Raw genomic sequence first — 13,841 nt, 5'->3', positions numbered from 1 at the left:
TCTCGGAAATGACGATGAGGGAGAAAGGGACCCCGGACGCGAGTATTGAGTTCAATGCAGTAGGATTGGAACGAACCCGGCTAACTTCTCGAGCCCAATATGTGTTTAAAGCATTACTACAATGGAAAGGAAGGCAATCAGAGTACCAAAAGACATTGGGTCTAGTCATTAGCCTTGATCTTTCTAGCAATAGCCTAACCGGTGAAATCCCAGATCAAATCACGAGTCTGCTGGCTCTCGTTGCCTTGAATCTTTCAGAAAACAGCTTAACCGGACGGATTCCTGAAGACATTGGTCTCTTAACACGGTTGGATTTTCTTGATCTATCGAGAAACAATCTAGTTGGTGCAATCCCATCAAGCCTTTCACAGTTGAGCAATCTCGGGGTGTTAGATTTATCTTTCAACAACTTGTCAGGAAGAATCCCGAAGAGCACACAGTTACAGAGCTTTAACGTGTCATCATATACAGGGAATCCTGCACTTTGTGGGGTTCCGTTACCGAGCATATGCCCTGGTGACAAGCCACGAGCAGGAAGACAAGAAGATGTTGCAGAAGAAGAAGATGATGAGGAAAAGTTGATAAGTATAGGATTCTATCTTAGCATTGTGGTTGGTTTTGTGTTCGGGTTTTGGGTTTTTTGTGGCTCGCTGATCCTCATAGATTCATGGAGACATGCATACTTTGAATTCTTTAACATTGTGAAAGACCAGGTTCTTCTGCAAGTTGAGTTAACTTTGTCTCGGCTCCGGAGGCGAACACCTACTTAGTTGTTGGAATGTTTTCTTGTCTTGATGCACTTGTATCATACAAATAGTGGTACAGTACACCAAGTATAAATATACAAGAAATTATTGTACTAAAGAAGCTGAAATAAACCCGCAATTAATTTAAGGAAGAAAAAAGATACATCTTTCATGTTTTAAGTTTTAAATTATATCAGTTCTTTATTCCAATAAATAAATATACTAAATTACAAAAGAACTCAATTAGCATGATCAACCTACCTATTGAAATTACACTATATTTAAACCAAACGTTCCACACTCACCAGTCACCAGCACCACCATGGACACGACCGTAAACGAATCACCGGAGTTCATCAAAGTTCTCCGCGATGGTTCTGTAGAGCGGTTCACACCCTTAACGGCCCCAGCCTCCCTCAACATGTACAACGGTTACATGTGCAAAGATGTGACCATAGACCCGTTAAAGGCGATAACTGCCCGAATTTTCATCCCGTCCACTGCTACTGCCACCGCCACGAAGTTACCGGTCTTGGTGTATTTCCACGGTGGCGGTTTTTGCATTGGCTCTACCACATGGCTAGGCTACCACCATTTCCTGGGAGACCTTTCTGCCACTACCGAAACCATCGTCCTATCTGTTGATTACCGCCTAGCCCCGGAAAATAGGCTCCCAATCGCATACGAAGACTGCTACGCTTCTCTTATTTGGTTAAGCCAACAAAAACTGACAGACTCATGGCTCCAAAATGCAGATCTTTCCCGGGTTCTTCTCTCGGGGGATAGTGCCGGAGGTAACATAGCTCACCATGTAGCCATTAGAGCAATTCGCGATAATGAATGTCCGGTTAGAATAATTGGAGTAATACCGATTCACCCTTACTTTGGTAGCGAGAAGCGGACTGAGTTAGAGATGAGTCAAGGGTCAACTGATGAGGTGAAGTCAAATGATATGTTTTGGAGGCTGAGCATCCCCGAGGGCTCGAACCGAGACTATGATGGCTGCAACCTCGACCGGATGGATGTGTCTAAGTCCGAATGGATCCGGTTTCCAAATGTGCTTGTTTTCGTGGCGGAGTTGGATTTCTTGAAAGAAAGGGGAGTGGCGTATGCCGAGTTTTTGAAGAAAAAAGGTGTAAAGGAAGTGGAACTTATCGAGACAAAGAATGAAAAACATGTTTTTCATGTGTTTCACCCTGATTCTGAGTCGACTCGGTTGTTACAGAAGCAAATGAAAGAGTTCATACACCGCGTTTGAGTTGACTCATTACAAAAAAGGACATGGATCGAATCTTTTTCTGTTCGAAGAATAAATATATAAAGTGAAAGATGTAACTTATTTACATAATCAAGTTATATGACTTATGATTGAACTTTTTACATAGATACCTAATGATGAATCTAATTGTCAAAACCGCTCAAGAAACCACCTACAAAGCCGGCTCCATTGCAAGTTCCACATAGCATTTCTTGCCTTCCCCTGCAAAAAACACATAGCACAGGATCAGACCTAAAACAACTACTTTTTTCATGTTTTAAAAAAATAATCTGTAACTGAAAAAATGGTTTGGTTCTATGATCAAGTGGACCAGACTGGACCATAACTTACTTTTTAAAAAAGGGTCAATTTCATATATACTGCAAAAACAAGTTGGAAAGTATCATATGTACCCAAGCAAAAACTAAAAGTATACTTTCAAAGTAGTTCAAACTTCTTTGTTTACCCATTTTTAAACTTGGTTTTTCTTCCATATAGATAGATATAGGATCTGTGGAGCAAATACTTAAAAGTACATTTAAAGTTTATATTTTTATTTTTACCCATAAACAATGGTACGTTTCTCAAAAAATATTAGATTGTTCATCGTTCGATTATTAAACGATTATACTTGGTTCAATAATTTGATTTGAGTTCGATTATCTACTTTGAACATACAGAATCGTTCGATTGTCATATGTCGAGAGAACAAAAGAGGAGAGGCGAAGGTTTGGTTCGCTTTCTTATCATCGATGTCGATGTCGATTAAATTACACGTAAAAGTAGGGTTTAAACAACTATTGAAAATTTTCAAGTTTGTAAGGGTATATGAAATGAATCCTTTAGAAGAAGACTAGAACGAAACTGAAATGAGGATGGAATTAGTACCCGCAAAGCCAACACGAATCCCCAATCTTAAATTTTCCATTAAAGAAATCTTCAGAGTTAACACCACTGCCTTTGCATTGTGAACATTGAATCGTACCTGAAAACCAAACCAAACCAAATCTTAAATGAAATGTGTTCGTGGGTCAAACCTGCAAAATTCGACACGAAGTTGAAAATTGTGTCATCCATATGAACCCAAACATCACAACCAATTTTCATGGATGCCACAAACACAAGGCAAATTTTGTGGATTGTCACAAGCAAAGCAATACCCGTTAAACCAAAAAAAGTTTGTATATCAATACTCATTGTTACATTTTACAACAAAAAGTAAAAGTGAATGAAAGTCGCGCATTTCAACAAACTTACCATTGCCATCACAATCTGTACATATGACACTCCTTTTTTTAGGCTTTGATTCCTTGTCATCTCCTGTAGCCTAAATCAAGAAAATAACCATTTGACTACTTAATTAAAAAAGTAAGACAGATAAAAAGAGTTGACCTTAGGTTTCAAAATGTCAAATTTGAGTGTTCTGCGATTGGGTTGAATGCCAATAAACACACCTATGAATGAAAACCCAACCCATGATGAAGATTAAACAGAAAAGAAAGAATGTAGAGAAAATAATAATAGTAATTACCTGGGTTGTACCTGTCCACAGGTATGGATATAAGACATAGGCATGGAGGAGATAAAGCCATCCGCATTATGAGAGACAGTTGACGATGGTTTTGGTTTTGGTTTTGGTTTTGGTTTTGGTTTTGGACTTTATTTTAGGTGTGAGAGTGTATGGCTGCAAACACAAGGAGATATTATTATTATTATACTTGGATGGCTTTCGGAGGTGAAATTAGTTCATGTCCATATAGACGGGTTTCAAAAACTATCACTTACCGGCGGGTTAAAAACAGTTTTTTTTTAATCAAAACTGACTCTGATTGAAATGGGCCGTTTTTAAAACAGTTTCATAGTAGCTCAGTATACTTTTGGTCGGCTAGTAGCGGGTGGTGTCAGCATGTTACAACGTAAAACACTTCTGGGACTTAAATGTACAATTGTCATAGAGGAGGGACTTCAACAATGCAATCATTGGATGGCAGTGACTAATTATGTAATAGTTAGATACTTGTCAACTAACAAACTGTTAGTTATCAATGTGGTTAATATAACAAACCATAAAATAAATAAAAGGAAAAAGTAAGGAAATAAAAGAAGAAAATTCCATTTCATATTGGTGGAGGAAAAGAAAAGAGAGGCTTCCACCTTAGTATAAATAGGAGATTAAGTTCTTATCCCACATCGCTAGATTAACAAACTAGTGAGCTCTTTAAAAGAAAAAAAAATTTCTATGTTAATGTCCTTATAAGACATATCACACCCAGTGGTCCTAGCAGAGGCACCCGAACGCGCACAGGCTCGGGCGCAATGTGGTGCACTTCGCACGCTCGCATCGCCCCGCGAGCCGCTTAAGGGCCTCCTTAGTATTTTTGTTGAGAATTAAGATTTTTTTTAAAAAAATCTATCTATCGCGATACGCGACAGGTTTAGGTTAGCCATCGTGTACCACGACGCGGGGGTTACGCAGACGAGACACGTAGCCTGCCATCGCTACGAGAATCTCGTCCTCAAGATTATAGCAGGCCTGGGCTAACTCGACATAGCTACGAGATTCTTCGCGATACGCGACGGCCGTTGTGTATGGCCATCGCGTACCGCGATGGGGTCCAAAATCAGCTATAAATAGGAAGTGAACGGGACATTCAAAATTCGCACAAAAAATTTCTTTCTTCTCTAAATTTTCACACACATATATATATATTAAGATTATAGTATAATACCCGAGTGTCATAACGATATCCTATCCGATCGAAAGAAATATACACGAATCCAAAAGCTCTGCCGTCAAGGTATGACATTGTGCCATCGTGTAAAGTTTCTACTCTCGTGATTATCGTTATGATTATTGGTTTTATACTAACTTAGACATACTACATTGTGTTTATCCTAGGTGCATAATACCAAGAGGCGTTCTTTAATTATAAACTTACAAGGTGAGACATTCGAGTTTTTGTACCACTCACACTTGCGTGAGACAACTGTTTTTTTCGACACTGTCATGATAATTTCAAAACCTATAAAACTCATGGCAGATGTCTAAATATTTTCAAATATACTTTTAAAAGTATTTTAAATGCATTACAGTGATTAAGTCTCTGTAGACTTATGGGATGGTTACTACTGGTATTGTGGGGTTTTGTATACAAGGCTTGCCTACTGGGCTATTACACGTTACTTATTGGACAAGTGTTAGCCAATAAGTAATATGACCACAGTCATAGATACGGTCGAGTGACAGGTACCTTTCGGTAATTTGTAAGCAGGCAGATGTAAAAACATCTTAATGCTGTAACTGTAAAATGTGTCATTTACAAATGAATGTACTCACAATTATTTCTTGCTGATCAAATATTTTTAACATGTTTCAGGTGACTTGTTAGAGACAAAGGAATGATGCCTGCGGGCTTCCAGCTTAAATAAGTGGCTTGTCACCAGAATAAAAGAAACGTGTTTTGTAAATTAGGGTTTAACCCTATAAAACTTATGTTTGTATCAAAAAGGATTAATTTCCCGGTTTATAATAATAATAATCATGGTGTTTTTATAACTCTGATCATTTTTCCTAACTACGATTCTTATGAAATTTTCGCTGCAAAATAATGTAATAAACACCGATACCACCAATCAATATTCACGGCTCCCCTCCCGAGTATAGGGGTCGGGGCTGTGACAGTTAAATACCTAATAAATGAACTCTGGCGATATGTTTGATTGGCCGAATTACCTTGGGTGCTGATAAACGTACCCCTTCCTTTGTTGTAGTTTTACTAAACATGCTCCCTCCCTTCAGGTATTTAAGAAATACTATTCTAACCTTTTGTTTTCTTTTTTATAATTTGTATCTCATATTATTTGTTGATCTTAATTATTTTACAAAATAAACCTTAAATCCTTAACCCGAAACCATAAAATCTAAACCCAACACCCTAAACCCGAAACCCAAAACCTAAAACCCGAAACCCAAAACCCAAAATCTTAAAATGACTATATATATATATATATATATATATATATATATCTTAAAATAGAAAATTCAATTTGAATAAGAAAAATTAAGTAATTCAAAATAACATAATACGAATATTAATATATCACGTTATCCATTCATGATTCATGTGCAACAACATGAATCAATTTATAATTTAAAAGGGATTAGAATCATTTAATATAAAAAATTCTTAAAACCCTAAACCTAAACTTTAAACCCTAAATCCAAAATCATAAAAAGAAAACGTAACATTGTAAGAAAATAATTCAAAATTCTTATTTTTGTGCTAATTTGTTAATTATATAATTTCAATGGGTAATATGAAAGTTGGTTTTTCCAGGGAGGGGGTATGACAAGCAACCAGGAGGGTACGTTTAGCCTGACCCATTACGTTCTTCTTTGATTTTCTCTAATTTTCTCTATCAAGTGGTATTAGTGGTTCGCGTAGCTCCTACAATGGACAAAATTATACAAAATACCAACTTCTAGGGTTCATCTCAATCTATATAAACAGACTGCTTCAAGTAAGCACACAAACACGCACCTGTCCTTGGCTTCTTATTCGTGGTTTTTGATCCAACATCACCCACACATCGCACTACTACAAATTCAAACATCACACAACAAACCAACTTATGAGGTTGTGTTAGCCAAACAATACATTAACGGTATTAACTAATGCAAAAATAAACATGCACATGTTCTTTGCTTCCTCCTCGTGCTTTCCGATCCAACATTTATGACTCGCGTCACTCTTTTTGTTGCTGACTTTTTCCTGACACTAGGCAACTAGAAAAAACAACAAAAATACAAAGCCAAGAACTATTCCCAGAAACATGTTTGCTCCAACCATAACTTTATCACGCGTGTTATAACTTTGTATTAAACAGTAAGTACCTTCGTCTTCCCTTGTCAAGTCAATTGGATTTGAAGTTATGTTTTTGAAGTTGCTAAAAGACGTCATCAACGCAATCTTATCACTTTACCTCCTGATTGCTGAATAAATTTTAAAGCATAGGTCATAAAACATTAAATTACCAGCAAGCATATTAAAACAATAAACTTACAATGAATAACATCACAACGACTACCAAACGCACTTTCACATCACAACCTAAGCACATTACTATTACGACACCTAAACTACTTAGTTACAACTAACCAATAACTAGGCCGAACAACTCACAAACCGGCACGCCTCACCATACACAAATCTAGGCTACCAACACCGCCATGAACCTAAATAACAGCAAAACGGGTTACGACACCACATATTCCGTGGTCACAACAACACACCAACTTCCAATCACCGGATTCCATTCCCAACCCATGGAGTTCTACTAACCAATACAATCATACCCACCAAAAAACCACACAACCTAAATATCAAATACTAACCAGGTACTACACCAACACTACCCAAAACAATTATCAGAAACATGTTCGCTCCAACTATAACTTTGTCACGTGTGTTATAACCTTGTATTAAATAGTAAATACCAACACAATCACAACCACCTAAAACCCACACTATTTAATATCAAAAACTACATACCCCCTACACAAATGAGACTTCAGTAGCCACAAACAACACCCATGAAGCCTAACAACAGCGCCCCCTACACCCAAGCAACCCCAGTCAACACCCATGTAACCCCCTACCAATAGCCAACACAACCCAACCCTCGGATTATCCAATCAACACAGGGCACATCCAAAACGACTCTCTGTCACCTAAACAATTCTCACCATACACAACACTCAACACAATCACACAACTACGACAACACAATACCACCAGCCCCTCGCCAATTAAACCCACGAAATCATCACCGACAACACACTAGGATGCCAATAGCATTCACATAAAAAAATCGATTAAACTCTCATATTGTTGTAAAATAGTCAAAATCATTCCGTCATTGCGCTATTGGCGGCACCGGAATACAACAATTAACCAAACTAAACATCAAATTAAGAAAAAAATGGGGTTTCTTTAAACCTAATTAAGAACGCAACACGAAAAACTTACTTGTTGAATTCCCGTCAATGATCTTGTATTGCCTCATTTTTATCCTCAACTGGGTTATTCTTAGGTGGAGTAAAATCAGGAAGCACACAATTTGGTTAGTCAGACTATGTGGACAACGAACGTTAATCCCCTTTTTAAGCAGTATCCAATTTTAAAAACAACACACTTTTACTATTTTTCCCATTTTCAAGCGTTTATACATTAGAAAACATTTTGTATTGGATGGAAAAATCTCAATCGTTGGATGTACTAACAAACATACATGATTTTTTCCTACCCAACACCTGTTTTCTACAATATCCAAACCCTAATTCGATATTGTTCTTTTATTTCATTTACAGATGTATGATTTTCTTCAGTGTTTTGTAATAACTTGGCAAGGTTTTATGGATCTTCCTCAATTGACTATGACTTTGCCTTATGGTCGTAAAGAATCTGTCATGAAACGTACCGCACTTGTGTTGGGTTTTAACAAGATTATCAAAGTCATATAACCATATTTATATGAAAAACGCAACATATAAAATATTTTTAAATCTTGTTATTTAGATGAATATAAATCCGATTTTATATACAAATACCCAAGCCCCGGATCCATATAGGAAAATACATACTTACCAATATAAACCAACCATAGGGAGTTTTCAAGATACTACCTTTCATCTTGAAACTTGAAGAAGAGAATGATCTTGAATGGCTAGTCTTCAAAGTAGAAGATCCTCAAGCTTGTATGCCCTTCAAGCTTCCAACAAACACCCTTATAATTCTAGGATTTCACTTGTAAAACTCCTCTTGTTTTCTCTATGTTGGCCGAAATTTAAAGAAGGAAGAAGAGTTTACTTACACCTTGAGAGAGAAGAGAGAGAAAGCAATCCGAGAGAGTGTAATCTTAAAGTTGCATGCAAAAGGATTTAATGGGTGACCACTTCCCAAGGCCCAAAGTGGGCGGCCCCTTTGGTGGGTTTCTCCCACTCATCATCATCATCATCATCATCATCGTACTCAGTATATCCCATCAATAGCAAAGCTATGGTAGGGTCTAAGGAGGGTAAGATGTAGACAACCTTACTTCTACCCCATAGGGATAGAGAAACTGCTTTCGGTGAGACCCCCGACTCGTTGTGATATGTAACATAATGTATTGAGTAACTCTTTGTAACACAATGTACTGCTTCCACTCAAAATTAATATTTATTTTTTTAAAAGATAGGAACTATTATTAAATATTTAAAAACTTTTTATACAAAAAGTAAATGTTAAACAGAAAAACTCGAAAAGGTATTTACTCAATCCGTTAATTCCATGCTCTTTAATCATTTGATTATTTGATGAAAAAAGTTAACTTTTACATATAAAACGAATTGATGTTATTATGTTTCGAAATAGTATATTATCTATCTTAAATATATCTATAATAAATATAAACGAAATCATTAAAATCTTACGTGTCACGATGTGGTTCCTTCCTCTTTTTTTGAAGTCATCAGATTTGTTTGATTTTTAAATGGAGACTTATTTTGGAGTCACCGAATTCACGGGTATGGGTCTCATCAAACCCAGATATTTCTTAAACAGGTTATAATCTCATTAAATTTAAAACTAATCTCACTAAATATTTGACATAAAAATCCTCTAAAGGTACACTAAAAATTAATATCTGATTTATTTAAAAAAAAGATATATATTATTTATAATTAAAAACCAATTTTATAGTAAAAAAATAAACGAGTCCTGGGTCTCATCAAAACCCATATATCTTTTAAACCGAGTTATAACATCTCATTAATTTATGAAACAATTTATCATCAAACCATAAATATATTATTAACTTTCTTACAATTAAAAAGTAAATAAATATTATAAACAAATAATGTCAGACAAAAATATCAAACAATAAATATCAATGGTGTTTGTCTAATATGAAATTGAAGGGGGCTAATATGAAAATTTGGTAGGTGGATTCAATCACAAACCCCATCTTTCAATCTTAAAAGGACCGCCCTTGATCTATCAACATAATAATATATTTATCTGCAGACAGACGCTTGCTTGCTTCAATCCCTAAACCCTAGCTTCATCAACGTGACAGATCCAAGGTCAGAACAACCGCATCTAATTGTATCTGTTTCTTGTATTTTGAAACCCTAATAATAATAATAATAATAATTTCAGATCGAAATGGGGGAAGCAGAGATTAAGGATAACGACTACGAGGAAGAGCTTCTCGATTACGAGGAGGAGGACGACAAGGCTGCTGCTGATTCCGCTTCTGTCAAAGTCAACGGTGAAGCCGTTAAGAAGTATGCACTTTCTATATATTATGCGCTTAATCTCTATATTGTTACATGCTTTTGATTTCTGGTAGAAATTTATTATTTTATGTTGGGGCTGTTTACTAACCCAACTCATACTTTATTTTACTGATGATGATATGTTTATGCTTCAAATTCAGCAGCTTGGTTAGGCTTTCTTTCATATAAAGTTTTCAGTTTTAAAATTTTACAACTCTAAAAAATCATTAGTTTTAAAACTCCAAGTTAATAAGGACACGCGCATAAAACAAGCAGCTAGGGCTTTAAAGACAACATAAAAGAGGGAATTTAAAAAGTTGTATATTTTTACGTACAAATTGTCCAATTGTATGCACACGAACAAAACTTTTATTCAAAATTCAGTTGGCTAATGATCCTTTTTTGGATTTATATTTAATTCAGGGGCTATGTAGGAATTCACAGTTCCGGATTCAGAGATTTTCTTTTGAAGCCAGAGCTGCTGCGTGCTATTGTCGATTCAGGATTTGAACATCCCTCTGAAGGCAAGCTGCTTTATTCTAATAAGTCCTTCTAAGTACTACTGTTAATAATTGATATGCTTACCAGAAGCAGGCTTGGACGTTCTTTTTATGGCTTTTAGTGTTTTATTGCAGGTAAATAACAGTACCCATGTCATATGGAGATGTCCTCAGATTTGGTAAATTTTTTTAAAACTGAGGATTTGTTTGCTTCTTCATCAGTGCAACACGAGTGCATACCACAAGCTATTCTTGGAATGGATGTTATCTGTCAAGCAAAGTCTGGTATGGGCAAGACTGCTGTTTTTGTCTTGTCAACTCTGCAGCAAATTGAGCCTGTTGCTGGTCAAGTACCGCCCTTGTTTTATGTCACACAAGAGAATTAGCTTATCAGGCACGTGCCTTATCCACAACTGTTTATTTATGTTGTTTAAAGTACTGGTTTTTAACTGCTTTGTCTCACTTACAGATCTGCCATGAGTTCGAAAGATTCAGCACTTATCTGACTGACATCAAGGTTGCGGTCTTTTATGGTGGCGTGAACATCAAAATTCACAAGGAGCTTCTGAAGAACGAGTGCCCTCATATCGTTGTCGGGACGCCTGGAAGGGTCCTCGCACTTGCTAGAGACAAAGATCTTGCATTGAAGAGTGTGAGGCACTTTATACTAGATGAGTGTGACAAGATGCTCGAGTCACTTGGTATGCTTTCATGTGTTACTGATCGATCAATAATCATATTTTTTTGCTGATACATATTCTTAATTTGTAAATATAATTTTTATTTTGTATTGTAGATATGAGGAGAGACGTGCAAGAAATCTTCAAAATGACACCTCATGATAAACAAGTTATGATGTTTTCAGCTACACTCAGCAAGGAGATCCGCCCCGTCTGCAAAAAGTTTATGCAAGATGTAATATTTCATGGCCAGCTCTTCTACTTGAATTTTGAAGTCAACATTTTCATAACGGAATTGCATATTTTAAACGACGGTTCCGAGGGTGTGAAAATAGTTAATAGAGGGTTCAATTGGTTCACTTTCTTTCCCTTTGTATTTCTTCTTAGCTTACAAAGTGTTCCAGAAGGGTTTCTTTTTTGTTTTATTAAAATTAATAGTTGATAGCTGTGATGGATTACCAACATGGTTGGTCTGATTTGAAAGCGTCTGCAAAAGGGGACCAATCAGATGGGACCAGAATCTTGAATCAGCGGATGTTATTTCATAATGGATCCGTTAGCTTCTGAAGACTCCTAATATGCTTTTACTATGATATTTGTTCATTTCAGCCAATGGAAATTTATGTTGATGATGAAGCCAAGTTGACCCTACATGGACTTGTACAGGTAAGCACTTGTACTTACAATTAGGCTTGTAAACAAACAGGAATGGATCATGTTCATGTTCGTTCATTAACTTCTACTGAACAAATGATCAAACATGAACAGTTAAACAAACATTGTCTTTTTTTGTTTGTTTTGTGTTTGTTTTTTTTTTAAGAAAATGAGCGTGTGAATGATAGTTTATGTTTGTTTTTAAAATGAATTGTTCATAAATGTAAACAAACCATAAATGAACGAATATAACTGACACGGATATTTTGAAACGAATATAACAAACCATAGATGTATATTAATAATATGTTGGGCCTAAGAGGTTAGTATAACTAGACTAAATTGTAATATTATTTATTTTGAAACTAGACTGAGTTTTAATGGGTCTATCAGTTTAGATCAATACACAATTAATGAATGTAAACGGACGAACCTGAACGTAAATGAATGTTCGCGAACATAAATGAACAAATGAGACACATGTTCATGCTTGCTCGTTTAATTTTATATTAGTTATAGAAAGTTTTGGAACAGCTCATTGAATGTTTGGTTGGTTTAGAAGCCTACTTTCAGCAGTGATCATAATGATATTTTTGAATAATTTTTTACGCTTATATTTCTTTTGATGACAGCACTACATCAAATTGAGCGAGCTGGAGAAGAACCGTAAGCTGAATGATCTGCTCGACGCGCTAGATTTTAATCAAGTTGTGATATTTGTCAAAAGTGTAAGCAGAGCAGCTGAGCTCAACAAATTGCTCGTGGAGTGTAATTTCCCTTCAATCTGCATCCATTCTGGCATGTCCCAGGAAGAAAGGTTTGTCTTATAAAAACAATATTAGTTATCTCTAGATTTACACTTTTATGTTATTCTTGTTTATAATAATTCAATTGGATAATTTGCAGGCTGACACGCTACAAGGGATTTAAGGAAGGACACAAGAGAATCTTGGTGGCAACAGATTTAGTTGGTCGGGGTATTGATATTGAACGTGTGAACATTGTCATAAACTATGACATGCCGGATTCTGCAGACACTTATCTCCATCGTGTACTTTTTCTTTTTCATATTAATTCATTACAAACGTTTTTTTTGATATAGTACCTGAGGGGTGTTTTGGTAATGTCACAGGTTGGTAGAGCTGGAAGGTTCGGAACCAAAGGTCTTGCAATCACATTTGTGTCTTCAGCTGCTGACTCAGATGTTCTTAATCAGGTATATAACAAGCTTTAAGATTTTAAAAATGATTAAAGATAGCTTAATACATAAAATAAAGGTTATTTTATAATGTTGATGTTTTTATTTTTATTTTCTTGGTTGTAGGTTCAGGAGAGGTTTGAAGTGGATATTAAAGAGCTTCCTGAGCAGATCGACACTTCGACTTATAGTAAGTTTTTTATCCAACACTCGTTATTTGTTTAATATTTTTTTTAGAAGTTAACAAAATGAAATTTGGATTTGTGTGCAGTGCCTTCGTAGGATGACAGAAGTACTATTTAGCAAGTGTGACGGGCATCTGGAATATAAACGAATGAACGATATGAATGTCTGTCCGGATCATGATGATACAGTCTTGAACTTATGGTTTGTTGAGTTTTGTAACATCTATAAACTTGTTTTGTTGACTTTTTCTAGTTTTAAGGTTTAATTAACTGCAGTATGCACTCTAGACCTGTTTATCA

At 35.9% G+C, this 13,841-nt stretch overlaps 2 protein-coding genes and 2 pseudogenes across 4 annotated transcripts; 3 read left to right on the top strand and 1 right to left on the bottom strand.

Moving 5' to 3' along the window:
* The first annotated feature begins 8 nt into the window (after positions 1-8).
* On the top strand, positions 9-770 carry LOC143567110 (receptor-like protein EIX2). Its single transcript, XM_077053610.1, has one exon. It carries the CDS (start codon positions 9-11, stop codon positions 768-770), a length of 762 nt encoding a protein of 253 aa, XP_076909725.1.
* LOC143567113 (putative carboxylesterase 6 pseudogene) lies at positions 309-2,004 on the top strand (annotated as a pseudogene).
* Positions 1,070-3,640, bottom strand: LOC143567114 (protein BUNDLE SHEATH DEFECTIVE 2, chloroplastic-like). 2 transcript variants are annotated; one of them, XM_077053612.1, is made up of 5 exons: positions 3,536-3,640; positions 3,397-3,458; positions 3,262-3,331; positions 2,893-2,989; positions 1,070-2,226 (listed from the first exon to the last, which is right to left on the bottom strand). In XM_077053612.1, exons 1-5 carry the CDS (start codon positions 3,600-3,602, stop codon positions 2,148-2,150), a joined length of 375 nt encoding a protein of 124 aa, XP_076909727.1. In that variant the 5' UTR covers positions 3,603-3,640; the 3' UTR covers positions 1,070-2,147. The 2 variants fall into 2 exon arrangements, with proteins under 2 accessions (XP_076909727.1, XP_076909728.1); XM_077053613.1 differs by having other exon boundaries at positions 3,397-3,447; positions 3,537-3,597.
* A 6,406-nt stretch (positions 3,641-10,046) lies between these two features.
* LOC143567116 (DEAD-box ATP-dependent RNA helicase 15-like) lies at positions 10,047-13,841 on the top strand (annotated as a pseudogene). The gene is made up of 12 exons (XR_013141350.1): positions 10,047-10,129; positions 10,206-10,333; positions 10,748-10,848; positions 11,047-11,218; positions 11,294-11,525; positions 11,621-11,739; positions 12,114-12,170; positions 12,791-12,975; positions 13,065-13,209; positions 13,291-13,374; positions 13,483-13,546; positions 13,628-13,841. The product of XR_013141350.1 is annotated as a DEAD-box ATP-dependent RNA helicase 15-like (transcript).

This window comes from Bidens hawaiensis, unplaced genomic scaffold, assembly GCF_021521415.1.
Source record: "Bidens hawaiensis isolate Kalapana, Puna unplaced genomic scaffold, B.hawaiensis_p1.1 tig00023220_1, whole genome shotgun sequence".
Taxonomy (NCBI): Eukaryota; Viridiplantae; Streptophyta; class Magnoliopsida; order Asterales; family Asteraceae; genus Bidens; species Bidens hawaiensis.
Note: the sequence above shows the minus strand (reverse complement) of the source record. Positions and strands in the feature narration are given on the sequence as shown.

Bases quoted from the DNA above. Each gene is read 5' to 3' on its own strand.
- LOC143567110 (XM_077053610.1), top strand. From the start codon at position 9: ATGACGATGAGGGAGAAAGGGACCCCGGACGCGAGTATTGAGTTCAAT.
- LOC143567114 (XM_077053612.1), bottom strand. From the start codon at position 3,602: ATGCGGATGGCTTTATCTCCTCCATGCCTATGTCTTATATCCATACCT. The intron at 3,332-3,396 runs GTCAACTCTTTT...TTCTTGATTTAG, and splicing joins TTGACATTTTGAAACCTAAG to GCTACAGGAGATGACAAGGA. The intron at 2,227-2,892 runs GTACTAATTCCA...TGTTTTTTGCAG, and splicing joins GATTCGTGTTGGCTTTGCGG to GGGAAGGCAAGAAATGCTAT.